Here is a 26,701-nt window from a genome sequence, read left to right as displayed (position 1 = left end):
CTGATTTTTATCACCTTCCCAGTGTGATTATTGTGGAATTCTGTCACCCTACATGCTAAGAGTGAACTAACTGGGTGAACTAAAAATTTACTCAACTTCCTGATCTTGTGAAAATCTTTCTCTTTCCGGTCTGTGTCACTTGCAGGTCTGGTCCAGCGATGTGTAATAATCCAGAAAGATGAAAATGGCTTTGGGCTCACTGTCAGTGGTGACAATCCAGTGTTTGTGCAGCTTGTCAAAGAAGGTAAGATTGACTCTCAAATTTAAAAGAGAAAAATGTTACCACATTGACCACCTTCAGTTTGAGCCTTACGTGAGCTCTCCTTATTTTGTGCTTGTGTCCTCATGCAATGACATCAAACTATCACGTCAATTTGCCATGTTAGTTCGCCAATATGAGTGGTAATTGGTCCCCAGAAATCAACAACTCTGGCATTTATTTAGACTAGTGACGTTGTTGACTGTAAACTATTTCCTCTTTCTACAAGTTTCACTTGTAGTTGCAGCTTCTGCTTTATCCTGTTGTCTTGTTATGAGTTTGCCAAAATGCTTCTGTGACCTCGAGTAGTGTCTCACGCTGTCTGTAGAGGATTATGTGGGCTTTTATCAGGTCACAGTAAACACTAGCAGGTCTGTACAGCAGTGGATGGAGACTGCAGAGGAGTGAACCAATCGAGACCTTTTTTCTTTTTTGCACTTTCATTGATGCTTGGGAGTGTCTTAACTATCACTGAATGGCTTCCCATTTTCTTTTTTTAAGTTCCATGTGAATAATGTATCAGCATTTTAAACTGAAAAGCAAACAAAATGCAGCTATAGTGTCTTTAAATGTCATCCCAACGTGGTGAAACTGAAACAGATAGTTATAAGTCCCTTTTCCCCCACCTACTCCACAGTTGAGCAGACTGAGTTATATTCTTTGTTCCCTGACCCCAAGTTGAATTTCCTCACTACTACAAACCTGAAGACCTAAAGTCTATTTTCGGCTTGCAGAGTACTTGAACTGCACTCTGCTGACTTTAGTCAGACTTGCCTCTCATAATAACCTGTCTCATGCCTAAATCCCTTTGTTTGGGGTGGAGCTGTGAAACAGGTCCTTCTTGTAATATAACCACTGTTATGGTCTTTCAAAATAGCACTTGAAATAGTCACGTATTTATGGTCTGTCAAAAGACTTTTGGCATATTCATTGTGAAGAAATGTCATTGCTGCATCATGAAGAAGCATTTTTTGTGTTTCCTTCCTTATTTGCTATTATTCCACTTCCATTGCTTTTTCACTCTCTTTTGGTTGTTAATTGCTTATTTCCCTTTGTGTTTACCAGATGGGGCTGCGATGCGAGCAGGTGTTCAGACAGGAGACAGGATCATCAAGGTATTCTGTTCCTCTGCTACCATGTCTTTTCACTGCGAAAGTTACCGTTTTCTACTCCAAGGCCAATACCGAGGCTGCCACCTTCTGGCCACTCAGTATTTCTACTCAGTAAACTATTGGGAATAAAATGCAATGTCTGGCTGTGTACTTAGAATATGGCCACTATTGTCTTCCAGGTTAATGGGACCCATGTTGCACATTCTAACCACACAGAAGTGGTGAAACTTATTAAATGTAAGTTGTTCTTTCTGCATTTTCACAAAAGTTACATTTTAAAAATAAATCCTACAAAAAGGGACTAATTCTCGTTTCTATGTGTGTGTTCTAGCGGGCTCCTATGTGGCCCTCACAGTGCTGGGCCGGCCCCCCGGGCTTGCCCAGATACCTTTGCCCGAAGCAGAGCCAGACATGAGCTTATCCTCTCCAAACTCTCCAGCACCACGGCGCCCCTGCAGTCCTCAGGACAGCATCTTACCTATTCAACAACCATGGGTACTAAAGACATTAGTTACTTCTGTTGCCTGTCCACTTTCTGCAAATTTGTCATGCTTCTTTATCTTATTCCCCTTGGTCTGTCTATGCCCCCCCCCCCCCCTCCCCCCTTTATAGATGCTGTCACATTTGTGGTACATCTCTAAATCTCATCCGCTCAAATCTTCTCTGGGGCTAAATGACTTCTATATAACCCTGACACTATCTCTGTTATATATAATAGAGAATTATATAACATATGTGAAACATGTGCATGTGTATATTTTACTATTATTAAATATTATTATTATTATTATTATTATTATTATTATTATTATTATTATTATTAATTTTAAATGATATTATTTCTATTATCTATTATATAGAGAGAGATAGATTGCACATTCGCTGTTTTGCATCTTTTTCAGCTTCTCTGGTTTTTATCCCCACAGGATGAGAAAGCTGACATCTTGGAGGTGAGTAAAGCAAACAAGTGTCACTTGCTGTGACTAAAGGTTCTGGCATTAGAAAGAAGATTTGCCCTCTTTGATGCACAGCTGTGTTAAATTGAACTATTAAAACGAGTGGTGTTTTCTCTTTGGAAAATCAAAAGATCACTTGTACCAGAACATTCATACAGAGGAGTCAAGTAGTATGTGTATTGTTTATTTAAATACTGCAGTATATATTTTAATGCAGGAAGTCGTTTTCTTTAACTTTTGCATGGGAAACAAATGTCAACATATTTGACATTTTTCCACTTTCAAGAAAACTACAGTGACCTGCTATTACTATTCTTGTGTCGATTTCCCCCTTCTTGCCATTCAGGCCATGAAGGAGGAGTACAGCAGAAACCCCTCCCCTAAACTACTGAAAGACATCCAGGAAGCTGAAAAACACATTCCTCAGCTGCAGGGTCAGCTCCCCAAGGCCATTGGGACAACACAGGTAGTTACCATAACATGCCCAAAGACATGGGATATCTAGGGACAGGTATCTAACGGCAGCATCCACGGAGGTGTTGTGGGATTCTTTTTCTTTTTTGTAGAACATTTAGAGATTGTGCCAGACAAACATTAATCCAAAGCCCATCAGAGGATTAGACTTTCTCTGTGGGAAGCCACTCTTTTGTGTCTGAGTGACAGCTTATTTTATAGTCATCACACGCTGAGCCTTGTGCTATGTGCGTCAGCTAGTGTGCTACATTTAAATTTTTCAGTATTTATATTTTATGCAATTCCACTCGTGAAATGATCTATTGACTATTACCAGTGTATGTAGTTTATTTTGAAAAGCTGTTTGAACATGTGTCATAAAGAACATTGTAAATATTACTTGTTTATCATTAAAATATATAAATCTTTATAATTATTATTTTTTTTAAAAAAAGTATTATTAAATCCTCAGGAGATTGTTCCAAGTGATGATGCAGATGAAGATGCATTTGTCCCCAAGGGAGAAAACAATGCAGACCTGTTCTGGACCAGGACCCCTGTAAGTAATCACATTTTTAAACATCACAATCTAAAAATCTCTCTCAATACCATATTTACATCAAATTCCAAGACCTGCTATGCTCTAGAATAATAATGTAAAAGTAAATGGAATCAGTCCTGCTTGGCTTTGGGGCTTATTTAGAGCTAAACATCACCAGAGCAAGGATTATATTTATGCATACCGATTCTACATTCAGATGACTCTCAGGCATAGCAACCAATCTGTAATATAGTGTTTTAGGTCTCTTTTTTTCTCTCTTTTTCTGTTTTTAATGAAATTTAGATTCATTACAAAGTTGTTGCGTGTGTGTGTGTGTGTGTGTGTGTGTGTGTGTGTGTGTGTGTGTGTGTGTGTGTGTGTGTGTGTGTGTGTGTGTGTTCCTTCCCACTTTCAGATATCTCGCATATTTGGGCCGTCATCTCCAGACAGCCAGTGTCCAAGAGAGTTCTCCTGCCCCAGCCCAAAGACCACACCCAGGAACAGCTACAACTCCTTCCACTCCCCAGAGACAGAGGACACCACTGATCTGGTAGCTTTATGGAAATTATCTTCACACATATTATTTACTCTGTCTTTCCTCTAACTGTTACAACCACACAATAAGGTCAAGAGGTTATGAATGTCCAAATGGGGGAGACATATTGACCATACCTGACATCTCGTCTACAGGACGCCCTTTCCCCTACCACAGTCAGCAGTCCCTCCTCGTCTCGCCTGGTTTCGCAGATCATTGGAGCTGAGGATGACTATTTTGATTCAGACCAAGAGCAGGTATTTTTGGGGGACATTATCTCTTTTATTTATTTGCAAAACCCTACAATTTTACGGAAAGCCCAAATACAATTTCAAGTGACTTATAGGTTAAGATTAGAGGTAAACTGTTGTACTGACTGTTTTTCAGACAAACGGCCAGTGTAACAGCTTTAATAGTATTGAGCTGCTCAAGTCTCGCCCTGCCCACCTCGCAGCCTTTCTGTATCATGTCATCTCTCAGTTCGACCCTGCTCCTGTGGTAAGACTTCCTTCATATTTGTTGATGGCTTTTATGCATTATTTACAGTTTTTACGTAACCTAGGCCCTTTGCTGTGAAGAAAGTTCACCCAGTCACACAAAGCTGGTTATCAATTTGCTATGTTAACCCAGTGTTTGCTGTCCCATGTATGCGCCAGTCACATGAACATCTGACCAACAACACTGATTTAGTGCACTGACAGCTGAGAATCTCATTTTACAATGCAAGAATAAAGTATAATATTAGAAACATATGAAGCAGTTGCACACATACAACAGAATGAAACTAACATACCTGCTGCAGATAAACCAGCGATGGGTTCACAGCATAAGTTTTTGTGGCATAAGTTATCTCAGTAAGAAGTGAACCACCACAGGAAACCCCGGCTTAACTATGGGAAGAAAGCTTAACTTGTCTTAAAACAAAATCTTGCTGTTTAGGAGACTCTGCAGTTCCTATTTTATTTTGATTTTTAATGTTTTGTTCCCTCAGCTGTGCTACCTCTATGCTGACCTCTACAAGCAGACCAACTCCAAAGAGACCAGACGGGTGTTCATGGGCCTTCACAATTTCTTCATTGACCGGGGAGCAGTGAGTCTTTATCTGTCTTTACACAGCGAGCACACAATCTAGTATTGCATTTAGATTACAGCAAATTATTGTAGCAAATTGAATTTAATCACATTTCCGGCCCGGGTGTTTCCAAAATCATACTAATTCGACCAAACAAAGCCTAAGAATCGAACTGTTTCATTTTTGTTGCAGAATTTAAAAGTTGGTGTTCCTGAATCTGTCTCCGCTGATCTTGGTAAGTATTTCGTACACAGCTTCTGTCTCATTCAGTTACCTAACCAGCATCATTTAGAGCTGGTGATATTTATTTTGTGCTAACTTTTTGTGCTTCTGCTGAGTAACTTTAGCAATTTAAGCACCCTCATTATACAGTCCCTGTAAGTCGATTCCTCAGCCAGCCAAGCACAGTCCTTGCCAAGGCCTTAAGAAATCAAATGCTCTGATGGTTTGGAAAGTATTGCTTAGCTTTAATACCACTTATTTATTGTGGACATGCTGCAACCCTTTGATATTTATTCTGTGTATGTGTGTGTGTCCGTGCGTGCGTGCGTTTGCAGATCGGCGGCGGACAGAACTGATCCCAGAGGAAATAAACAGACAACATGTTCAAACACTGCAGGACTCTCTGCTCCCTGATATTCAGAAGAATCTTGAAGATTTCAGGTAAATTCAGAATTTGTATTTTTTGTGATGCTGCCGATTTAGCTGGGTTTCAGATGTTAAGGATTTTGTTAGCTCCCACATTAGGCATATATAAAAGAAACAAGCTTTTCTCATCCTCTTCTTCATTGTTTCTCTAAAACATTATCAACCTGGTCACAGTAATAACAGTATACCTCCTTATGTGTTTGGTACTTGCAGGCAGAAGCGGAGTATGGGCCTAACAGTGGCTGAAGCAGAGCTGGGCAGACTGGACCAAGAGAGAGTCAGAGACCGCGGCACTCTCGAGCGGGAACGCTCATATGCTGAAAACATCATCGCGAAAATAGACGATATCCTGTGAGTAACTGATACATATACATGCTAGTTGGAAGCTCATAATATTCAGTTTTATCAATTTTTATTTATCGTACTGTTAACAGGGTAACTACTCAACTCACAGAGGAAGAGAAATGGTAAGAAAACTTTGGCTGAAGCAGGTTTCTTAAATCAAGAGATTTCTAAGAGTTAACAACTCCCATGGCCCCTTCAGCCATCTGTGTCTGTGCTATATTTACATTCTGTAATATGCCTCTCAATTATCTAAGGGAGCTGTCATGTCTTGGCTTATTTTTATTAAATCTTTTCAGTCCTTGAAATTATCATTAGACAGCAATCTGCTCCTAATTTAATAACTTGCCAGTGGTAGTAATTATTCACCTTTAAAGTACAGTCTTTGATGTTTCAAGCAAGAATACATATCAGTGTCATCCGAGCGCCACTCTGCATCCCCCACAGTTGACAAATTAAGCGGTGGAGCAGTCTCTTAAAGAAAACATGTAATTTATGCAGTATGTTTATATTAAATAATTCAAAAGTGTGACTGATTGAAACAGTTTTGTTTGAAATGCCATATGGTCGCAGCACAGCCCAGATGGTTTGTGTAGACGTTGTATGAGGAACGACTGTTGTGACATATGGTACAAATCACAATATGGATACTTGCTCTCTTCAAATTTTAGCATTGTCTTGTTTTGTTAATTATAATTCAGAAAGCATCCAAACTCATTGGTTGTCATGTTTGTTTGTTTTTTAAGCACTACAATGCAGTATGTTATATATACGTACATGAAGCACCTTGGTGTGAGGGTCAAGGAACCTCGCAGCCTGGAGTCCAAACGGCTTCGGATCAGCTTTCTTCCCATGATTAAGGTAATCTAAATTTGTCTTGCACAGTGAGACTTCTTCCTCTTCCCCCATCACCTACATGACTCTTTTCTTGTTTTTGATGAACTCTACAGCGAGGCAACAAGACAGAAAAGGAAAGGGAAGAGAAAGTGAAAAAGGTTCCCAAGAATAATAAATTTAATATTCGTGTACCTCAGCGGCGGCCCAGCCGCATCGAATCGTCAGGTAAGATACGAGTTTGAAATGACCAAAAATAACAACGTAGCTTTCAAAGCTTTATATTATTTTGATACCACCTGTCTGTGTATTCAGGGGGTACGACCCAGGAGGGACGACCACGGCCTCAGAAACAGATGTCTCAACCTGCACTGTCTACAAGTGATTATAAAGAATCTAGTCGTCTCAAAGGCAGCCAATCAAGCGAGGGCCCTGAACTTATACACTCCATGTCTGTCAACTCATCATCTCCAATTAGCGCCACCTACAGCTCTGACACCAGCAGAGACGCTGATATGGGTGAGCAAGCAGACAAATGAATTAAATGAAAAAACACTTAAAGGAGCGATGGCTATTAACTTGTTATCTGGCAGGTGGGACTCCAATATTTGGCCCCTGCAGGGTGAGTGAAATCCTTCCATCGGACTCTCTGGACGGGTTGCCATACTCTGCTTCGCAGTTTGACCCTCTATATAACCTGGACCAACTGCCAGAGGATGACAGAGAAAGTGACAGGTGCCTTTAAAGTCACATCTGCAGTAACACTGTTTCCCTTAAAAGTTCTTATTTTTATGACTGATTTCTCTGTCACTTTTTGTAGAACTCACGAGGGAACACCAAAAGCTTTAAGAAGGCAAGAATACCAGATCATTTGGACTTTCTTATATTGATCTAAAAATCTAGTTTAAAAGCTAACTTTATTGTATTACTGTAGGCTTGAGGGACTCGGTGCTGCTGATATCCAGAGCGAGGATGACCAGGGAACAGATTCTGAGTGCGATCCCCCAAACTGGCAGCATCTGGTGCGTCCAGAGGTTCTAGCCGGTCTCAGGCCTCATGAAATCAAGAGACAGGAAGTTATCCACGGTGAGGACTGGCACTGTCAAACTCCCCTGAAGCTTATATTGTATTTTCAAAGTATACTCTCCATATGCTTTAAAATACTACAGTATACAGAATATAGTGCGTAGACGGGAAGACAATTATGCAGCATTTGCTGGGATCCAACCCAAGCTGCTGTCAGATGTGTTTTATGCTGAAATGTGCAAATACCTGCCAGCTCGAATTAACATCTTGCGTGTCTGCAGAGCTGTTTTACACAGAGCGTGCACATGTACGGATGCTGAAGGTTTTGGACAACGTTTTCTACCAGAAGCTCACCAAAGACTCCATCCTGCCTCCTGCTGACATCAAGAATATTTTCTCCAATCTGGAAGAGGTTCTGCAGCTGCATGGTACACTATAAACACACATCTCCTCTGCCTCTGAGCCATTAAGAATCAATAAAATGCCTGAAAAGTCCTGTAGTGTAAATTTAATTCCATTTTAAAGTAAGGCCAAACTCTTAACAACATACAGACGCTCACATTATCATTTTGCATTCCTTTTTTTTTTTTTTTTTAATCTTGTACACACACATGCTGATAGTTCCTCCTATTTAAATTTCAGTTAACATATCAGATCAAATGGCTGCCGTTCGGAAGAGAAATGACTCTTCAGTAATTGATCAGATAGGAGACGACTTGCTTTCCTGGGTGAGTACAATTTTCATGCCAAAATTCTATTTTCTCTTTCATATAATTCCTTCTATTGAATAAAATTCAAGATGACTGATGTGGTGGGGAGAAAAAAAACATTGTGTACAAAGAAATGGAAGTGTTGCCCAAAATTGCTTCATAACGAGAAAAAAACTGTTGACGTTGGCTTGAGATTGCTTTTCTCAGCTTTATAATTCGACAATCTTTTGGGATGACGTGTGCACAGGGACATGGGTATGTGCAGTTTATATATGACAGCCATGGTAATAGGCCTTTTTCGCCACTTAAATCCTTCTAAAATGGGGGGAAAAAAGAGGGGGAAAAAATCAAAGACGACAGAGAGGAAAATCTGCCCTCTCCAGTAAGATGAAATGGGAGTGAGAAAAATGGAAGCCCTGTCCCTAGTAAATGATGTCACTCAATACCCTAGATCTGGCTGACATCTCAGCATCTTAATATTGTCAGTGATATATGAGATGTGAGGTAGCGGCGTAGGAGCTGGAAGTCTTGTATAGAGTCTCTCAATGGGAGACGTGGCGGGAGTAGGATAAGTAGGCTAATCAGTCCCCTAAGGGTCTAAACATTGATCTAGTCTGGACTGAAACTTAAGCTGTCTCTGCTGCAAGGACATAAGCCTGCCCCCCCAGGAGTCAGCCACTCGTCATAGCGGTTAAATACTAAATCTACTACCTCTGACCCATATTGACTGAGTTTCTATCCATCTCTGTCTTGTCTTGGGTTGGGTGGTAACAGTTCAGCAGTGGAGAGGAAGAGAAGATCAAGCAGGCGGTGGGGACGTTCTGCAGTAACCAGCCTTTTGCTCTGGAGCTCATAAAGACCAAACAGAAGAAGGACTCGAGGTTCACTTCATTCATTCTGGTACGCTTGTCACTGCGCACACAGTGTATACAAGGTGTTCACAGGAGATAACTGCTCAGAAGGCTCACAATTTGTCAATCAGATGGTTTAAACAATGGTTGTGTGGATCTAAATAAAAACCCAAGCTTACTCTTATTCTAGCTCAGTCTCTATTTATACTGAAAATTATGCATTTGGGCTGTTTTTATGGCTGCTTAAGGGTACTCCACTTATATTTTGCTTCTTTGCAGGAGGCAGAGAGTAACAGGCAGTGTCGCCGACTGCAACTCAAGGACATCATTCCTGTGGAGATGCTGCGGCTCACCAAGTACCCTCTGCTGCTCGACAACATTGTCAAGTACACAGGTGTGGTTGTGTTTTCTTAGTAATCAGAGCTCTCTTACCACAGTTGGCAAGGATTTGTTCACATTGTAATTACTTTGCGTGCACAACGACCTTAATGCACAACTCGTGAAGGATCTAATCTAATAATTGTGACAGGCCTTCAGGCCTTTACTTAAACGAATAGCTGCAACTCTATTATTATTATTATTATTATTATTAGAGCACATTTAGTTTGCAGATTATTTTTGTAAACTGTGAAATAAAATACTGCAAACAAGTCCAAGTACTTAAGTACACAGACTCTTTCACACGGGAGTCCCCTGACTAGATAAATAGTTTTCTTTCTTATTTTTAAATTATTCATTGCTTAACATATTTATTAGGCTTCCTGTGATTAAAAACTGCTCTCAAAATTAAATAAAGTGTTAATTCTGACGGCAAATTGTGATTTCGTTTTAGCCTTTTACTAAAACATCATTTAGTTTTGGTAGTTATTTAGTCTACTAAGTATCATAAGATTAAAATAGATTAAATCTAAAATTGATTCAGTGGCTAAAATATAAGGTTTAAAAGTCTGATGCGTTATGTTCCGTGACATCTTTCTCCCCAGCGTTGACATCAGAAAGAAAACCATTTTCTCAGGTGCAAATCAAATGCGTTCATCTAACCTTTCTGCAAAAGGGGATTATTTCTGATTGGATCACTTCCAAACTCATCCTGTCTTTCTACACAGCTCAATTAGTTCTGATAGGATCTCACTGTCTCTCCAGAATATTTTTATCTTGGTTTTTTTTTTTTTTTTTTACATGTATAAGAATAATATTCTTATTTATTTGGCAAATAAACTGAATTCACATTTTTATATCCAATATGGACTTCTCTGAGGAGTCAGAAATTATTCAAGGTTAAAATTATTCAAATTATTCAAGGATTCAACAACTAAAAAAACTAGTTCTTCTTCTGTGCAGAAATGCAGGTAAATAACTGTAATTTGGTATCTTCATCTATAAATAATATGCTTTTACTATTTTTACTGCTTTTTCTGTAAACCTGTGAATTTGAAAATTCATAGGTAACAACAGTAAATATTTTATAGCTATACAAATATTATTTACATAAAATGGCATATGTGTACCAGTGGCTTGACCATTGCAGACACATAAAATATGATTTTCATAATTACCAATAATGTTAATTTAGTGCATCGGTAACATAGAGCACCACCCTAATGTATGTTTAATACATTTGATGAGCACTGTATATCAGCAGTGTTGGGACTAATGCATTACAGTAACTACGTTATTATTGTGGTAACGAGCACGGTAACTAGTTATTATGCCAAAATCAGGAACGCGTTAATCGTTACTGGGATTTAGATAGGCTCGTTATTCGTTACTTCGTGTGGTGGCATCGCGGAGCTTCCACAGATTCAGTAACATTAGCAAGTGGTGGAGGGCAGCAGGTGGATGAGGGAAAGGGGAGGCAGGAGGAGAGACCCGAGGCAGCCGCCGGTGTCAGGTGAACTGAACTTCAGGTAAGAAGTTATGACATGCAGTCTATCTGGGTCAGATATAAACCAAGTTTAGGTGGAGTTTATTTTCGTTATGCTGACTTTTTCGTACTGCGTACTAGCTAGCATGACGGAGTAGGGCTGGGCGATATGACCCAAAATTCATATCTCGATATTTTTTAGCTGGATGGCGATGTACATCTCAATAATTTTTTTTAAAGCTATAAGGTAAGAACAAAAGGAGAGTTTAGTCAAAGCTGTGTCCCAGATGTCACACAGGCACTTTTATTAACATACAGCATAGATGTACATGAAGCAATTACTCAAAAATAAATTATGAGCATTTATTAAATAATAATGCTCCATAATTCTGAGAATTCTGAGTAAAACCAAAGTTACTTTCCCTAGTAACTAGTTACTTTGAACGTAACGAGTAACTTGAAGTAACTGAGTTACTTTTGATAGAAGTAACAAGTAATGTAACTAAGTTACTAATTTAAAGTAACTTACCCAACACTGTATATCAGCCATCTAGTTCATCACAGTAGCGGTGCAGCCTGGCTTACCAGTAAAAGTGTGTAAATGTCAGATCAGAATTAATTCTTGCTTTAAGTTTGGCTGCAGTGCTGCAGCACGCCCTCATGTGACCTGCTTGAGCAGAGTTCAGTTATCATATCCAGCTTTTCTCTCACATTCATCATGTCACAATCCCCGTGCCAATTAGTTCTTATTGGTGACTTAATACAGCATGTAAATGAATTTACCCATAACTATGGACATAAACAAAAAAAATAATAATGGTATCTCATTTGCATTTGATAATCTGAATGCAGCATAAAAGAACGGATGAGTTACAGAGACAAATAGAGAGATTATCATTTTAATGGTCCTGCGGCAGCAGTGCACATTTTTGGGGAATGTCGTGCCCATTGTTTGGGCCATCATTTTAGTCTGCAGCGGTCTTTGGGTCTCACTCGAGACAATGCACTAACGATAAAGAATAACCAGCTATTAGGGGACTGAAGTGTGCTCCCGCTCCCCCCAAAGCCCTGTCATAATTTTTTGGGAATGATGGCGTGTTAATGTCGTCTTTCAGACAATGCAGAGGAGAAGGAGAAAGTTAAGCAGGCAGCAGACTGCTGCAGAAAGATCCTCAGTCACGTCAACCAGGCTGTGAAGGAATCTGAGGACAAACAGGTGTGTTGTTGTTTTTTTTTGTTTTTTTTTGTTGTTGTTGTTGTTGTTTTTGTTTTTTTTAATTGAATCTCCTTTCCATGTTTTTTGCCATTAGGATGATTTGTTTTCCAACTTCCTTTTCAGCTTCCTTTTTACTCAAACTGCATTTTATTTCCACTGCTTCTGCTCCACAGGCAGCAGTATCCTCTTAAAGAGGACTTACTTATCCTATTTTTTTTTCCCCATCTGTTTATTTCACTCCCTTCCTCTAGAGGTTGGAGGACTATCAGAGACGATTGGACCTCTCTTCTCTAAAGCAGACAGACAACCCAATGATCCTGGAGCTAAAGGTGAGTTGTCTGCCCAGCCCTCTTTTAGCTTCAGTTAAAGCATACTCACTTGTTGTACACCCACATTCACTGTTTGAAATATGTGCTAGATAGAAAAATAGCACTGCACAGAGCAGAAGCCAGTAGTTTAAAGCTTTTGTTTTTATTTCCTGTTCCATAATATTCAGAACTTGGATCTGACAAAGAAAACGATGGTGCACGAGGGTCCACTGTCATGGAAAGTGAACAAGGACAAAACTATCGGTTTGTTCTGATTGATAGTTTCACTATTGCTGTTTAGCTGGAAGGTGACCACTACTTACAAACACATCTTTCTATTTTCTCTCAGAGCTCTACACACTCCTCCTGGAGGACATCCTGGTTCTCCTACAGAAACAAGATGAGCGTCTGATACTGAAGTGTCACAGCAAAAACCTGTCGGGCACTGCAGATACCAAACATATCTTCAGCCCTATCATCAAACTCAACACGGTGCTGGTGCGCTCAGTGGCCACAGGTCAGTTACCACATAAACTCTGAGGATTTATTACTAGAATAAGGTATGAAATAATACAGGCTCCATCCATAGAGGGTAGAGTAATATTCATTAATAAGCCTCTCTTCTGCCAGACAACAAGTCCTTCTTTGTTCTTTCGATGTCGGAAAACGGAGCCCAAATCTACGAGCTAATGGCGCCCACTGTCTCAGATCAGAGAACGTGAGAGCAAATCCCCTTTGATTCATTTAAATCTCATTGTTCCGGTTGTTATACGAGCTGATGACTGTTTCATTTCCCTGCACAAGGTGGCAGCGTCTAATCACGCAGAGAGCTGAAGCCATGAAAGTTAAGCCTCACAGCGTCATACCATTACCTCAGACCGTGTACGTTACTTACTAATTTGAGCACATCTAGTGGGTCAGGGTTTATGCTCGTTATTAACACATGATTCTGCTCGTGTGCCAGTGGGGAGAGAGACGGCGTGGAGATCATTACAACGGGAGTTTCCAGGTTGAGTAGAGACACGGACCGCACATCCACTGGCAGCACCCAGTCCACAGGTAACTGGAGCAACTCATTTCCTCGATCCATTTCTTCGTCCTACTTAAATATGTGTCGCTATACTTCTGTAATTAAACCCCTGTGATAACTCTTAATTATACCTTCATAGATAAGGAAAGCAGTCCAGTCTGTAGAAGCGCACTGCAGACTTCGCTACCTGGCAGTAATCCGTTTGAGGGAGTGAAGACTGAGGAGGAGAAGGAGGAGGAAGAAGAAGGCTTTGTGGACCCAGAACTTTCTTATCCAGTGGCCGAGGATTGCAGAGGAGCCTCGTTTAGCATGTTCCCCTCGAGGGCAGACGAAGCACTGAAAACACGTAAGGGGCACAGAACCGATGGATTGATGCACATGAAATGCGATCCAGCTGTACTCTGTAAATCTATCACTTTTTTCTTTTTTTTTTGCTCAGTGGCAGCATTAAAGCACGTGTTAGTGACCCAGCTTATGTCCCAGGAAGCTGCAGAGCAAACTAAACGCTCCACAGGGGCTCGCCTCCTCAGGACCACCTCTCTGCGCACCCCCATAGACAGCCGTGCACGAGTGACGGTCCACAACGGCTCAGAGAAAACCGGCTCCCAGACAGACGACCTGGCTCAGGACCTGGGTTCAGGAGACACCGGCTTCTTTGACTCGACTGATGACTATGGTAGGTCTGGGCAGTCAGAACAACTCATGGTTTAAATAGAATAAACTGACATTAAACATAAATGTTCGCCTCGTCCTGATCCTTCCTGTTTTCCTTTGATTCTTTCAGCTGCGTATTTAGTCCTGGAGGGTTACGGTGGCCCAGGGGAGAGCAGCACAGACGATGACATCTTGGCAACAACCACAGGGAAGCAGCTGAGCACTTCCCAAGGCTGCGCTGCTGACTCGGGCATCAATTTGAGATTTTCTTCAACATCACAGGCCGGCAGCCTCTCCTCTTTCAGCAGACAGGTCCTCTCTCACCTTCGAAATCTTCAGGCCAACCTCAATTATCTGAAGGTAACCGACACTTAATCCTTTACAGCTCTGAAACACACACACACACACACAATAACTGGTATCATGCACATACACAGTAGTCATTTTTATTGTGTAATCTGGCAGTAAATTATTTTTCTCCCACAGGAGGTTGAGGCCAAGTACAACAGTCTAATACAGCAAAGGCCAGAGAGATCAGCAGCAGACACGCATGGAAATAAAGGTATCTCACTTCATGCTCAGCGCTGACAAATGAATAACTGGTTCTTAATTTATGAATCACTTCCTGTATCTGTTCCTTTTCTGATCCCAGATCTTGCTCTCTCTCCCTCAGATAAGAGATAGTGGAAGTCTGTGCAGCAGCTTTTGGCTGTGGTCCCAAAGAGGAAGTACCGACTTGTAGTCTGTTCCTACTTCTCATGTCCTGGACTTTCTGGACGACTTATAAGCTTGTCCTCTCACTGCTGAGCCCTGTTTTTTTTTTTTTTTTTTCCCGTTTTGTTTTTTCCATCAGTTGCCACAGAGAATGAGAGACTTAAGTGTGAGCAAACATTTGAAGGGAGGAGTCATCTTTTCGATGCCGAGCCCCCCCATCCTCTTCCTCCTCCGCCTCTTCTTCCTCCTCAGCACAAGGCAATCAGGGATGTGGGATTGCGCCAGAACCTCACCCCCCTCCCCTTTTACCATTTAACACCCATATCCCTTGAATCCCTGCAAGAAAGAGAACTTATACCAAAATGTACAAAGAAGTGTGTTGAGAATATATATATATGAAACACAAAACAAGAAAAGGAAAATTTTAAGATAATGTATTAAGATTTTTTTTTTTTTATCCCAAGATGTATTTATTTTCTCTCTTTTCATTTTTTAAAGTGTTTCCCATATTGCTTGCATGCTTTAGGCCATGGTGTTACAGTTTTTGGCTGCTTCTCCTGCTTCAGTCACACGAGGGTTAGTGGGAGAGCCGAGTGCTCGCTAGCATAAAAGCACCCTAGCACACCTTGCTGAATTGCAGGACTGTATTCGGACTGAAGAGGCCAGAGTTGCACTGCTGATGGATCCCATTGTGTTAAAATGACCTGTGTTTTGAGTCTTGAATTTCAGATAAATTCTAGGCGTGGTGTTAACTAGAATGAAGAGTCTGCCGGCTCTGATCTGGTCCTGTTGCATTTCTGTGCTGACTCCTTCGTCCTCTTCGCTCTGAGGGGTGTTTTGCCTCTCATCTGCTCCTCTTCTCCTTTTGCGTGTGATTCTCCCTCTTCTTTTTCCCTGTGACCATGTTTGAGTGTTTTCCCTCTCTTCCTCACAGCCTAGTGGCTTTGATGCTTATTTATCCCTTCCAACACTTTATGTCATGCTTCCTCATCTGCCTCTGGGTGTCTCGCCCTGTTCCCCTCTTCTCCAAGGAGCGGTCGTGCTCGTTCAGTGTCAGCTCCTGGCAAATGCTGCTTTCTTTCTGCTACTATTGGCAATGCTGATCTGACTCCCTGATATTCTAATAATGTCATGAAGTTCAACATATTCTGTACAATGATCAAGTTGGAAGGTTTATGCATAACTTTACAAAATAAATGGTGCCATGACACATTCAAAAAAGAAACCGGTGTGCTGATGTTTTCTTTCTTTCTTTTTTTTCCCGTCTAACAAAAGAAGACATCTAGTCTGGTGATGTTTTCAGAAATTGCTGAATGATTGGGAAATTATTATATTTGGAGGTCAGAGTGACAAAGAAATGATCAGTTGCTTGACTTGTCTAAACATTAAATAATAAACACATTGTGACTGTAAACCTATTTTTCTTTTTTCTTTTTTAATCTGTCTGGTTGAATTTTAGGTCCTGCTGAAAAGACTGTGCCTTCTGTTCACAATATCCCTCCTCCTGTCTTTACACATATGGAGTGGAAATTTTTCAGATGTCTATGCCGATAAATTCACTCCAGGCATCTTTGTGTGACATTATTGTGCACAAATTCTTCATGGTTCTGCTAATTTATGCTGTCCTAATATAAAAAATTTACAATTATGGGTGCAAATTCATTCATTCATTTACAGTAACATAATTCCCTAGAAGGTTACACCTTAAGACCTACAGTAAGCAACTTTTTACCACTTTCAAGCAGGATATAGGGAGAGAAACAGTGAAAGTTACCTCTATGTAGATATCCAGTATATGCAAAGCAGCAGTAGGACTTAGTGGTAGTACAAGTATTCAGTATTAAAAGTCTTTTTGATAGAGAAAAAAATCTAAATGTATTTTGTTATTAAAGCTAGTTTAAACTTAGTTTCAGAATTGTTTTCTTTTAGCTCCAACACATTTTGGGGAGTTAATTATGAGCTATAGTTGTAGTCTCTGGAGTCGCTTGCTTTCAGACACAGTTCAGGTAAATCAATTTAATATTAAAATAGCTAAACTGCACTTTAATCTGTGTAAGTGTGTAAGTGACAGTCGGACACTTGCAGGAATTCACTGCACTGTGAATGAATTCAAGGCTTGAACTTTCCAACCACTCAACAGATGACATCCTGTATGCGAGTAACTGAAAAATGGATGACACATGAAATATTACAGATCTCTTTCCCCCCCGAAGCAACTTCACAATTGAAAACTGGGTTGAAAATGTGGACAGCGCAGGCAGTGTGGACCACTTTAATGTTACCTTCATAGTCAACTATACGTTTGACCTTAAACAGAATATATTTTTCTAGACATTCGGCAGCACTAAATGTCAGAGTGCGTGAGCCGTCGTAAAGGAAACCACGAGAGAGGTTTTGATCAAAGACGCCAGAAAAGGTGTTCATTACCAGCAGGTGGCAAACTTCCACCATTAAACTTCATGTGGAGAAGACCCACCCTAAAACCTGCAGTGACATCAGTGTTTTAAATAACCTAGGGTGCCCATTGATTTTCCACATACATTTGACTCCAGAGTCTAACAAATAAATGACCCAAGAAATGCATCTTGCCGGCCTCCATAATGAGACAAAGCCACAGTCAAGAGAATCCCACAGAGGACTGTGTAGCATTTATTGTGACTTTGTTCTGGTTTACTGCTACCTGTCTTGTGTCTGGCAGTGATTTTTGCAAAGTGTGTCTGAGTGGAAAGCAGGATGAAGAATCGCAGCCCGAATGACATGCTCCCTCTTTCTTTCTCTCTGTCAGCCCAACTGTTGGCTTGCTGCAATGAGAGAGAGGAGAGGATATCTTATGAGGAGACAATGTGAATCCACATGAGGTATAAATGGTGAAAGAAAAAGAGGGAGAAAAGCCAATAAATTAAGAGTAATAGAAAGGAAGTGGTGAGGGCAGAGTGTGATAAAGACACAGGGAAGATGAGGAGAGGACAGAGGCAGACGAGAGGGGATGGTAATTGATTGTCTTGTTTCTCCACATGCACCTGTCATCGAGCTAATTGGAGTGGCGAAGACAAAGAGGAGAGAGGTGTCAGTCACAGCGGAGCCTTCCAAGAGGGCAATTCAGGTCAAGCTCTGATAAGACGACCCCTTTCTCCTCAGCACCTTCAGCTACGCAACAGTGTCACGAGGAGACGGGCGGGGGAAATGAATCCAAAATATGTCCCATCCAAAAGCAGAGGTCCTGCACTGTCGTTGTTCTCTTTTTTTTTCACCCACTAGGCATTTTGAGTTGTGTCATCTTTTAAATATAGTATAAAAACATAACAGAGCACACTTACCCACATGGTTTCGGATGCTGATTTGCATAAATTTTGCATACATGCCCAATGTTGAAAATCAAGTTGAGGATTGATGTGTTTACCTGATGCTGTGTAACACAAAGAGCTCGAGCTCATGATTATAGTGGAGCGCATCATTATGGTTGTTGCCACGGGGCTTAATTCTAAGATAAGGATGGTTGACTAAATAACTCGGCTGTGACAGGAACAAACAGGAGGGGTTATTTCTTTAGAATCTGGGCTTTTTTATCCACACTTCCACAAAAATAAGAAACACAGCACTGCAAGCATCGCATTCTGAACAGCTCCTAAAATCAAGGTTCTGTGTGAACGTCTATGCATTGACTTTTCTATTCTACACGAGCACTGAAGGCATTTTATGCAACATCTCTCATTCACCCAGGCATTTTTCTGCGACAAAGTGCTATCTATCTAATTCTTACACATCAGGAGCAACTCAGGGCTCAGTGTGCCAAAGGATGCTTTGTTATGCACACTGAGGCAGCCGGTGACTGAACCACCAACCCTCCAATTAGGACATGACCTGCTGCACCTCCTGAGCCACAGTTAGCTAACTAAATAATGTTTAAAACCAACTGCCCAATTTTGTGTAGTTCCACCTCAAAGAAACAGCTCTGACCTGCTGAGGAGTCTCTTTAAGACCTCTTAAGACATCCCAGTAATGTCCTGAAAGCTGAGAGGCTTTAAAGAAACTGACTTGCTGTTCCAGCATGGTGAGGTGGAGTTGAGGTGCAGGACACGCTGGAGAGATCATCTCTGTGTTCCTCTGGATAAACTGGAGGAGGTGGCTGGGGAAAGGTAGGACCTTTCTGCTTAGGCAGCAGCCCCCTCAACGCGGGCATGGGTATGCAGAAGAAAATGGAGGGATGGACGTTCCAGCACATCCCACAGATGACTGATGGGATCGGGTAAGTTCAAGGCCAAGTCAACACCTTGAATTCCTTCAAACCATTTCTGAACACTTCCAGAATGAGAGGTTCACTGCTATTGGCAATAGTTACCATGAAGAGGTGTCTGCAGCAGTGCATCATTCACAGGTATACCAGGGTTCAATAACACACAACGCCTCCGAAACGTTGCCACTTTCCCATAATTCATCTCTTCCGCAGGTAAATAAAACACACTCACAAGGCTATCTGCACGATGTTAAAGTAAGTAAGTAAAATTTTATTTATATAGCACATTTCTAGATAAGAGATCACAAAGTGCTTTACAAGGTATAGACACAGATTAAAAAGACAAAGTACAGTCAAAAGTTAACAAAATGCAATTTTAAAAAGATGTGTTTTTAGCTGTTTTCTAAAAGTAATCAGTGAATCAGCAGATCTTAAGTTCTGAGGAAGAGAATTCCACAGTCTGGCGGCCACAGTAGCAAAAGCTCGATCACCCCTAGTTTTCAGTCTCGTATACTTAATAACAAGTAGGCCCTGACCACAAGACCTCAGAGACCTACTAGGGGCATAGGGCTGTAAGAGTTCAATGATGTATGATGGTGCTTGTTCTTGAAGAGCCTTAAATGTGAGAACCAGAATCTTAAAGTGGACTCTGAATTCGACAGGGAGCCAGTGTAACTGTATAAGCAGCGGTGTTATATGTGAGTATTTCGATGTTTTCGTCAGAAGCCTTGCTGCAGCATTTTGGACAGTCTGCAGACGCTCCAGGGAACTCTTGTTTAGACATGTAAACAGTGAATTGCAATAGTCCAGTCGTGATGAAATAAAAGCATGAATAACAATCTCCAGTTCAGTATGAGCTATTATGGGGCTCAATTTAGAAATATTTCTTAAATGATAAAAGCAAGACCGAACCAGAGATTTGACGTGAGTATCCAATGTAAGAGCAGGATCGAAGGTTATCCCTAGGTTCCTGATAGATGGTTTCACAAACGTTGAAAGGGGACCAAGAGCATTCATTATGCTGGGTACATGTCTGTCTGGAGCACATAACAGGACTTCAGTTTTATTTTCATTTAGTTGGAGGAAATTGTCGGCCATCCAACCTTTGATGGTTTCCAAACACACATTTAAAATCCGCAGTTTAGAAGCATCTTCAGGTTTAAAAGATATATATAGTTGGATGTCGTCTGCGTAGCAGTGGTAACAAATATCCTCAAAAGGGCTCAAAATATGCTGGAGAGGAAGTAAATAAATTAAAAACAATAATGGCCCCAGCACAGAGCCTTGTGGCACACCAAAGGACAGGGACGTAGAAGATGACCTGTACTTAGAAACTGCCACAGAAGAGTATCGTTCACAGAGATACGAGGAGAACCACTCTAAGGCAGACCCAGATACACCGACCCAGTATTTCAGCCTATCAAGCAAAATATAATGGTCAACGGTGTCAAAGGCCGACGTGAGATCCAACATTAAAAGAACAGAACACTTACCCGCATCGTTTTGCATCAGAATGTCATTAGAAACTCTAAGAAGGGCTGTTTCAGTAGAATGAGCTTTACGAAAGCCAGACTGAAATTTATCAAAGATGTTATATTTTTCTAAAACTGCTGTAAGCTGCTTAGCCACAATCTTCTCTAAAATCTTAGCAATTAACTGTATTTTTGAGATCGGTCTGTAGTTGCTAGTGAGAGATGGGTCCAGCATAGGCTTTTTTAACAGAGGGTATATAACAGCAGTTTTAAAATAGGCAGGAACTTTGCCAGATCCCAAAGAGGTGTTAATTATAGTGAGCATACAGGGACCAATAGAGTAAAAGACATTTTTAAATAACGATGCGGGTAAAATGTCGAGTGCACAAGAGGATACTTTTGTTGCACTAACTATTTTACCCAGTTCGGCTAGTTAAACAGGTAAAAATCTTTCTAAAACAACAGGCCGAACTGGCGTAGGAACTGACAGTGCAGATGCTGATGGGGACAATTTTTTCCTTATATTGCTAATTTTTTCTAAAAAGAAAGCAAGAAATGTTTCACAGTCTTCAGCAGAAGAAATAATGGCAGCAGGTGGAGCAGGAGTAATGATATCAGTAATAGTATCAAATAAAAGGGAAGTTAGATGCTCATGTGCCTATCATACATAGCTGGACTGGACTTTTTCATTTTTATGGGCCGATGTTTTGTTTTTTCGTTTTTTTCCGTAACGGTATAAACACTGAAAGGTGGTGGATTGGCCAGATGCTGGGAGATGTGTAAAAATAACTCAATTGTTTGGTGATGGCTATGGCGGAGCTTCCACAGATTCAGCAACATTAGCAAGTGGTGGAGGCCAGCAGGTGCAACAGGCTGGCAGGTGGATGACGGAAAGGCAGGAGGAGCAGAGACCAAGTTTAGGTGGAGTTTATTTTCGTTATGCTGACCTTTTACATCAGTTACAATAACTCGTACTGCTACTAGCTAGCATGACGGAGTTTCTATACAGCTGGGCGGGTGCTATGGTGTTAATGATGTTGAACTTGTTTTGTCTTATTTTATTTATAAGGTTAGTTGGTTATCTGGTGAGAGGGAAACATGAAGATGAAACCAGGAGATGTCCTTACTGAATCATCAGAGCTGAACAGGTGATGGAGAAACAGGTTTACCTTTTAGGTGACATGAATTAGTTGAAGGGAAGTTATGAACTGTTTCTGAGAGACAAATAACACCAGGATCTTCTTCTATGTAGCTGACAGCTGGTAACTGTGCAGGGGCGGGTCTAGCAAAGTTTTGCCAGGGGGCCAGGTAGGGCATTAACAGGGAAAGGGGGGCACAAAGAAATACTTTTCTTTCTTATTCTCATTTAAAATGTCTAGCTTTTAAAAAATAATTATCTGAATCTTACAACAAACGTTTTCATCGGATGTAAAATGTATTGAAATCCATTATTGTACATAGTAATTTTTTTAGGGTCCCATTTTAATTTCTTCAGAAGTAGCTAAGTACTGTATATGATGCCAGTATTTTCCCACATTTTCTAGATACTGTACCAGTACTGTGTGTAAAATGCAATATTTTGCCCTGCCATGCTGTTTATTGATGTGGCAAATGAATGGTTTATGAAAATATATCTAAATCTGTCATCAGTGATCAGTAATGATCATGATTCACGTCTAGCCTTCTCTGTCTTAATTTCAGGTTTTCACCATGTGTTGTAGATAGTTCAGGAGGTTAACTCGACCAAGCAGTCTACTTCCGGGTACTGTTTAGAATACCAGAATAGGGAGGATGGTGTCAGCATGACCGCTGAATGATCATGGTGATCTTCCTATTATAGCCGGTACTCAGAGCATCGTGCATATTGTCCTTCCTTGAGGCACTTTTGGCAAACGCTACCGACTGTAAATCAGGAACGCCTGCAAGACTTGCATTTTGAAGATGACTCAGTTGTGTAACTATCAGAGTTTGGCGCTTGTTAAAATGAGTCAGATTTGTATTTTTTGGTCCAGTTTTCAGCTGCCACAGTAAACTCCAAGAGGTAGCTGATACATCTAATACATCCCAACGCAACCTTGATAGGCGGTAGTGTGAGAAGATAATCAATATCCTTCCCAAAGATTTTCTCATGTATCTCGGTAATGTTTCCAGTGGGGACACACTCGCATCAGTATTTACACCTTCAACCCGTCCTCACTCCCAAAGCGTAACATTTTAGGTGACAAATCGTCAACATATTACGTTTTCAGCCACCCTACACGTTCCTAAATGACGACATTGGAAACATGGGGAAATATGAGAACCGTTTGGGCTCAATCTACACGTCTGCTCTTTTTATTAAAATCGCTTGGGAAAACACTATTTAATGTCATTAAAGTGCTGGTTAATGTTAGGAATAAGGCTATGGTTAGGCTTAGGGATAAGGTTAGGTTTAGGGCTGGAATACAGGGCTGGAACGTCTATTACCGCGGGAGCGTTATTCCACTGGATTTCATCCATAACTTGGTGTTCTGAGAAACCATCCTACTCTGACAAAACGTCCTACCCGTATTATAATTTGACGGTGACTTGCGACTAAACCTAACTCTACCCCTAACCATAACCCTAACCATGACCATAACCCTAAGAAGTATCAAGGATTGGTGAGAGAAAAAGAAGTCAATTTGGCATTGGTGTTGTGCGCATGCGCCGCGTCTGCGCAGAAACATTGGGTAGGATGGTCATCAAAAGGTCACCTTTTGCATTCCCCAGGAACGCCGCGGGACGTGACAAAACGTCAGGATGTTACGCCTCGGGAGTGAGAACGGTCTGACACCTCAGGTAGTCTGTCAGCAGCCTGTGCTCATCTTTTATCATTGTATGGAATTGGGCTGGTTAGTTGGTGCTTAACTCGTTGCTGCAGCTGGTGGCATTCAGCAGCACCACCCAATAAAAGTTTCAAACGTAAAAACATAATGCTGCTCCTCGTTTAATCCCTTCATCAGTATTCATTGGCAGCATGACGCACACGAGCCTCAGCGTCAGCCGCTGTTCCTATCAATATAAAGTCAGTCACCAGTGTGAAGATTGTGTGAGGTCAAACTTAAGATCAGTCAACAAAATAATTAGTCATAGTCCTCCATTACTTCTGTGTAGCTCTTCTAGCAGAGGCACAGTGGGGTTATTTTTTTCTTTCTTTTTCCTTTTCTGTGCAATATATCACTGACTAGTTTTGTGGTGCTCATCAAAGGCTATTATATTTCAAACCGTGGAGGAAATAAATAAATAAAGAAGAAAAGAATGTGAACAGCTTAGAAAAAGTTATAGTGGAATTTAAAAAAAAAATCAGCTATTCAGATTGTGATTTATGGCTACAGCCACTCTCTCTCCACTTTCCAGGGGGAGAGAGGGATGGTGTCTGCACCTGCTTGTCAAACCAGAATAATTAGGTTGTTTTCTCCTCACCACCTCCACCGGGTTTTAACAACTTTTTTTTTTTTTTTTAATATTTGCATTTTTGGATGCCCTCCCCATTTATTCAAATCCGAACAAGATGTTTTTGGAAATTATTTAAGTCAATCAAAGACAATTCTTTCTTTTTCCTTTTTCATCCAACAGAAGTCACCTCAATAATAAGCTGTTTCCACAAACGATGCCCGTGACCTTATAAGATTGATTTTCATGCTTCTCTTCTCTCCTTTCATCGAGCAGAAGCCAATATCGGATGGATTGGGGCTGAAGATCAATGTGCCATCCGCAGTCCGGTTAATCCATAGCCTCTCTGGAGTAATCTGTGTCCCAAGCACAACAATGAGCCAGGCAAGCCGTGGAGAGGGTGAGTTAAGCCAATGCAAAGAGATGAATGAACTGACTCCTTTAAATGAAAGCAATATGCTTTAAAAAAAACCCTGAGAGAGCAAAGATCCATGCATACCAAACAACGAAGAGGATGCCTGAACCCATTCAGCGACTGCTGCTGCTGCGGGATGCTTTTTAATCAACCTGTCCAGTAATGAATAGGCACCTGTGGCTCGGCGTGGCTTGGCTCAGTGTTAACCCTGTCTAATTACGACACCGCGGTTTGATGGAGTATCTGGGTAAAAAGCTCCAGGCAGGGCCAGCTGGCACTGGGCTCCCTGGTTCAGTCTGCTGTGAAAGAGAAACCGGAGAGAGTGGAGCACATGGGCGCTGCGCTGTTGAGCTGTGACCTGGGACCACACCCGGGCTTAAAGAACCTCAGGGCCGCGGCAGAAATCGATGGCGCTGTCGGCAGCCACGCTTCTGCTGATTTTGATAACCAGAGCTGACGAGGTGCACAGCTGCCCCATCTGGCTGGCCGGCTCAGTCAGGCGGCAGGCTTTTTCTCAGACATGGAAACAAAAGTGAGATGTGGAAAAAGTTTAAGTGGGGCTAACGGACATATGGCTGGAGTCAGCTGCTCTGAGTCCTCTGGGCGTGAGGCGAACCCTCTCTTACACTATGTGACAGCAATGAATGGAGGCTGCCATGCTCACATGGATGCTTGATTTGGCTAAAAGGAGAAAATGATTAGTTATTCATTATCCTTAATTCATTGCTTCTATAATCAAGACACACAGGGAGGAGAGTAATTCAAAACAGAGCCCAGAAAACTAGAATTAAAGGGAGAATGTGGTATTTCTTCCCAAGACATGGATGGATGATGATTGGTGCCAAATCCAGATCTGGATGGTAAACGGGTATTTGACAGCAGATCATCTTATTGCTTGAAAAATGTCACATTATTTATCTCAAATAAACTATGTAAATCAATGGATCTGTCTTAGCGGATCTGTATATTTATAGCACCTTTAAGCTGCTGGTGTGCTCACATTTTATTTAAAAAAAAATCTGTCTGCCTGTACTCAAAGCAGAGTGTGATGCAGCCCCCTTTTTTTTTTCTTTTAATTTTGCAGAGTACAATTCTAGTCATCATGAATCATTGAGCGTGAGTCATCTAGGAATCACGAGTCTTTCCTTCTTGCATGAAGCCTACATTGCTTCCTTTGTGCGATCGTTCCTGGTGAGCATGTACAGTACAAGCAGGCGCACTGGCAGCGCTCTTTAAAGCCCACATCCATAATTACAACATGCTGTCCTCTTACGAGTTGCATCTACCCCACCACTGGCTCTCTTTATGTTTTAGGCATGAGCATGAATTTTGCATGAGCTTTGAAGCAGAACAGGTTTGTTTTACATCGGCAGTATTTGTAAACAGTGGATTAAAAAAGAAAAAGAAAAAAAAAAGGTCATGTAAAATGTAAGCGAGCATATTTTCCAGGTAGCGGTGAAGCTTTTCAAGAAGCCAGAAGCTAATTTCTAAGGTGAAATTAACTGAGAAACTGAGATAGAAAGAGTTTAAAAATGTGGACCTGGGGCACTTCATCTGACCCCAGTCTAATCCTGCTTATTTCCTATTATCTCTCACTGTGATGCTATTGCAGGAGAGTATGTTGGGGTGCTGTGAATACTGATTTCTTAATGTTTGGGGCTTTTAAAACATTTAAAAGTTACACAAGCTTCATCGTCAAAGTGCACTTTTAAGACAAATCTGGTCCCTTGCTTCCTTTCAGTTTCAGTGTGACTCGGAGGCCTGACGTAACCTCACTAAGTTTTCACAACTCCAGCTGCATCTTTGCTGTAGATAAGCAGCGGCAATGCACAACTGGCGTGGATGCTGTGAGTCCAAGCTGGGGTCAGGTGATTTAATCTAGCAGACATGCTCCCACAGAATGCTAATCAATAATGCTCCCATACTAATGCCACCATCAGGAAGGAATGAATCTACTTCAAGGAAAAAGATAAATAAGTAAAAAATCTACGTGAGCGCAGACAAAACCTGACTGGAATTGAAAATGACTCTTTTGTTTGGT

General features: G+C 41.1%; 1 protein-coding gene across 4 annotated transcripts in view; it reads left to right on the top strand.

Annotated features, from left to right (window-relative positions):
- arhgef12a (Rho guanine nucleotide exchange factor (GEF) 12a) overlaps positions 1 to 15,289 on the top strand; it is a 42,679-nt gene extending 27,390 nt beyond the window's left edge. For 3 of the 4 annotated variants that reach the window (XM_085430055.1, XM_085430054.1, XM_085430058.1), the window contains 37 exons: positions 146 to 244; positions 1,325 to 1,374; positions 1,551 to 1,608; positions 1,703 to 1,866; positions 2,274 to 2,321; positions 2,674 to 2,793; positions 3,253 to 3,339; positions 3,737 to 3,871; positions 4,012 to 4,113; positions 4,244 to 4,354; positions 4,848 to 4,946; positions 5,121 to 5,163; positions 5,486 to 5,591; positions 5,790 to 5,927; positions 6,011 to 6,043; positions 6,665 to 6,779; positions 6,869 to 6,980; positions 7,068 to 7,271; positions 7,346 to 7,487; positions 7,573 to 7,605; positions 7,687 to 7,838; positions 8,060 to 8,206; positions 8,421 to 8,506; positions 9,263 to 9,388; positions 9,619 to 9,733; positions 12,319 to 12,419; positions 12,671 to 12,748; positions 12,916 to 12,991; positions 13,077 to 13,244; positions 13,358 to 13,445; positions 13,532 to 13,609; positions 13,692 to 13,786; positions 13,897 to 14,103; positions 14,197 to 14,433; positions 14,542 to 14,771; positions 14,898 to 14,973; positions 15,085 to 15,289. In XM_085430055.1, the coding sequence (XP_085286181.1) occupies positions 146 to 244; positions 1,325 to 1,374; positions 1,551 to 1,608; positions 1,703 to 1,866; positions 2,274 to 2,321; positions 2,674 to 2,793; positions 3,253 to 3,339; positions 3,737 to 3,871; positions 4,012 to 4,113; positions 4,244 to 4,354; positions 4,848 to 4,946; positions 5,121 to 5,163; positions 5,486 to 5,591; positions 5,790 to 5,927; positions 6,011 to 6,043; positions 6,665 to 6,779; positions 6,869 to 6,980; positions 7,068 to 7,271; positions 7,346 to 7,487; positions 7,573 to 7,605; positions 7,687 to 7,838; positions 8,060 to 8,206; positions 8,421 to 8,506; positions 9,263 to 9,388; positions 9,619 to 9,733; positions 12,319 to 12,419; positions 12,671 to 12,748; positions 12,916 to 12,991; positions 13,077 to 13,244; positions 13,358 to 13,445; positions 13,532 to 13,609; positions 13,692 to 13,786; positions 13,897 to 14,103; positions 14,197 to 14,433; positions 14,542 to 14,771; positions 14,898 to 14,973; positions 15,085 to 15,095 (4,070 nt within the window). In that variant the 3' untranslated portion in view covers positions 15,096 to 15,289. The remainder of the gene's footprint in view (positions 1 to 145; positions 245 to 1,324; positions 1,375 to 1,550; positions 1,609 to 1,702; positions 1,867 to 2,273; positions 2,322 to 2,673; positions 2,794 to 3,252; positions 3,340 to 3,736; positions 3,872 to 4,011; positions 4,114 to 4,243; positions 4,355 to 4,847; positions 4,947 to 5,120; positions 5,164 to 5,485; positions 5,592 to 5,789; positions 5,928 to 6,010; positions 6,044 to 6,664; positions 6,780 to 6,868; positions 6,981 to 7,067; positions 7,272 to 7,345; positions 7,488 to 7,572; positions 7,606 to 7,686; positions 7,839 to 8,059; positions 8,207 to 8,420; positions 8,507 to 9,262; positions 9,389 to 9,618; positions 9,734 to 12,318; positions 12,420 to 12,670; positions 12,749 to 12,915; positions 12,992 to 13,076; positions 13,245 to 13,357; positions 13,446 to 13,531; positions 13,610 to 13,691; positions 13,787 to 13,896; positions 14,104 to 14,196; positions 14,434 to 14,541; positions 14,772 to 14,897; positions 14,974 to 15,084) is intronic. The other variant, XM_085430056.1, reaches the window with a different exon arrangement.
- Positions 15,290 to 26,701: the final 11,412 nt, after the last annotated feature.

Source organism: Copadichromis virginalis, linkage group LG14, assembly GCF_057382275.1.
Source record: "Copadichromis virginalis isolate Kocher_CV1m ecotype Utaka linkage group LG14, C_Virginalis_male_GT1.1, whole genome shotgun sequence".
In the NCBI taxonomy this organism is placed as follows: Eukaryota; Metazoa; Chordata; class Actinopteri; order Cichliformes; family Cichlidae; genus Copadichromis; species Copadichromis virginalis.
Note: the sequence above shows the minus strand (reverse complement) of the source record. Positions and strands in the feature narration are given on the sequence as shown.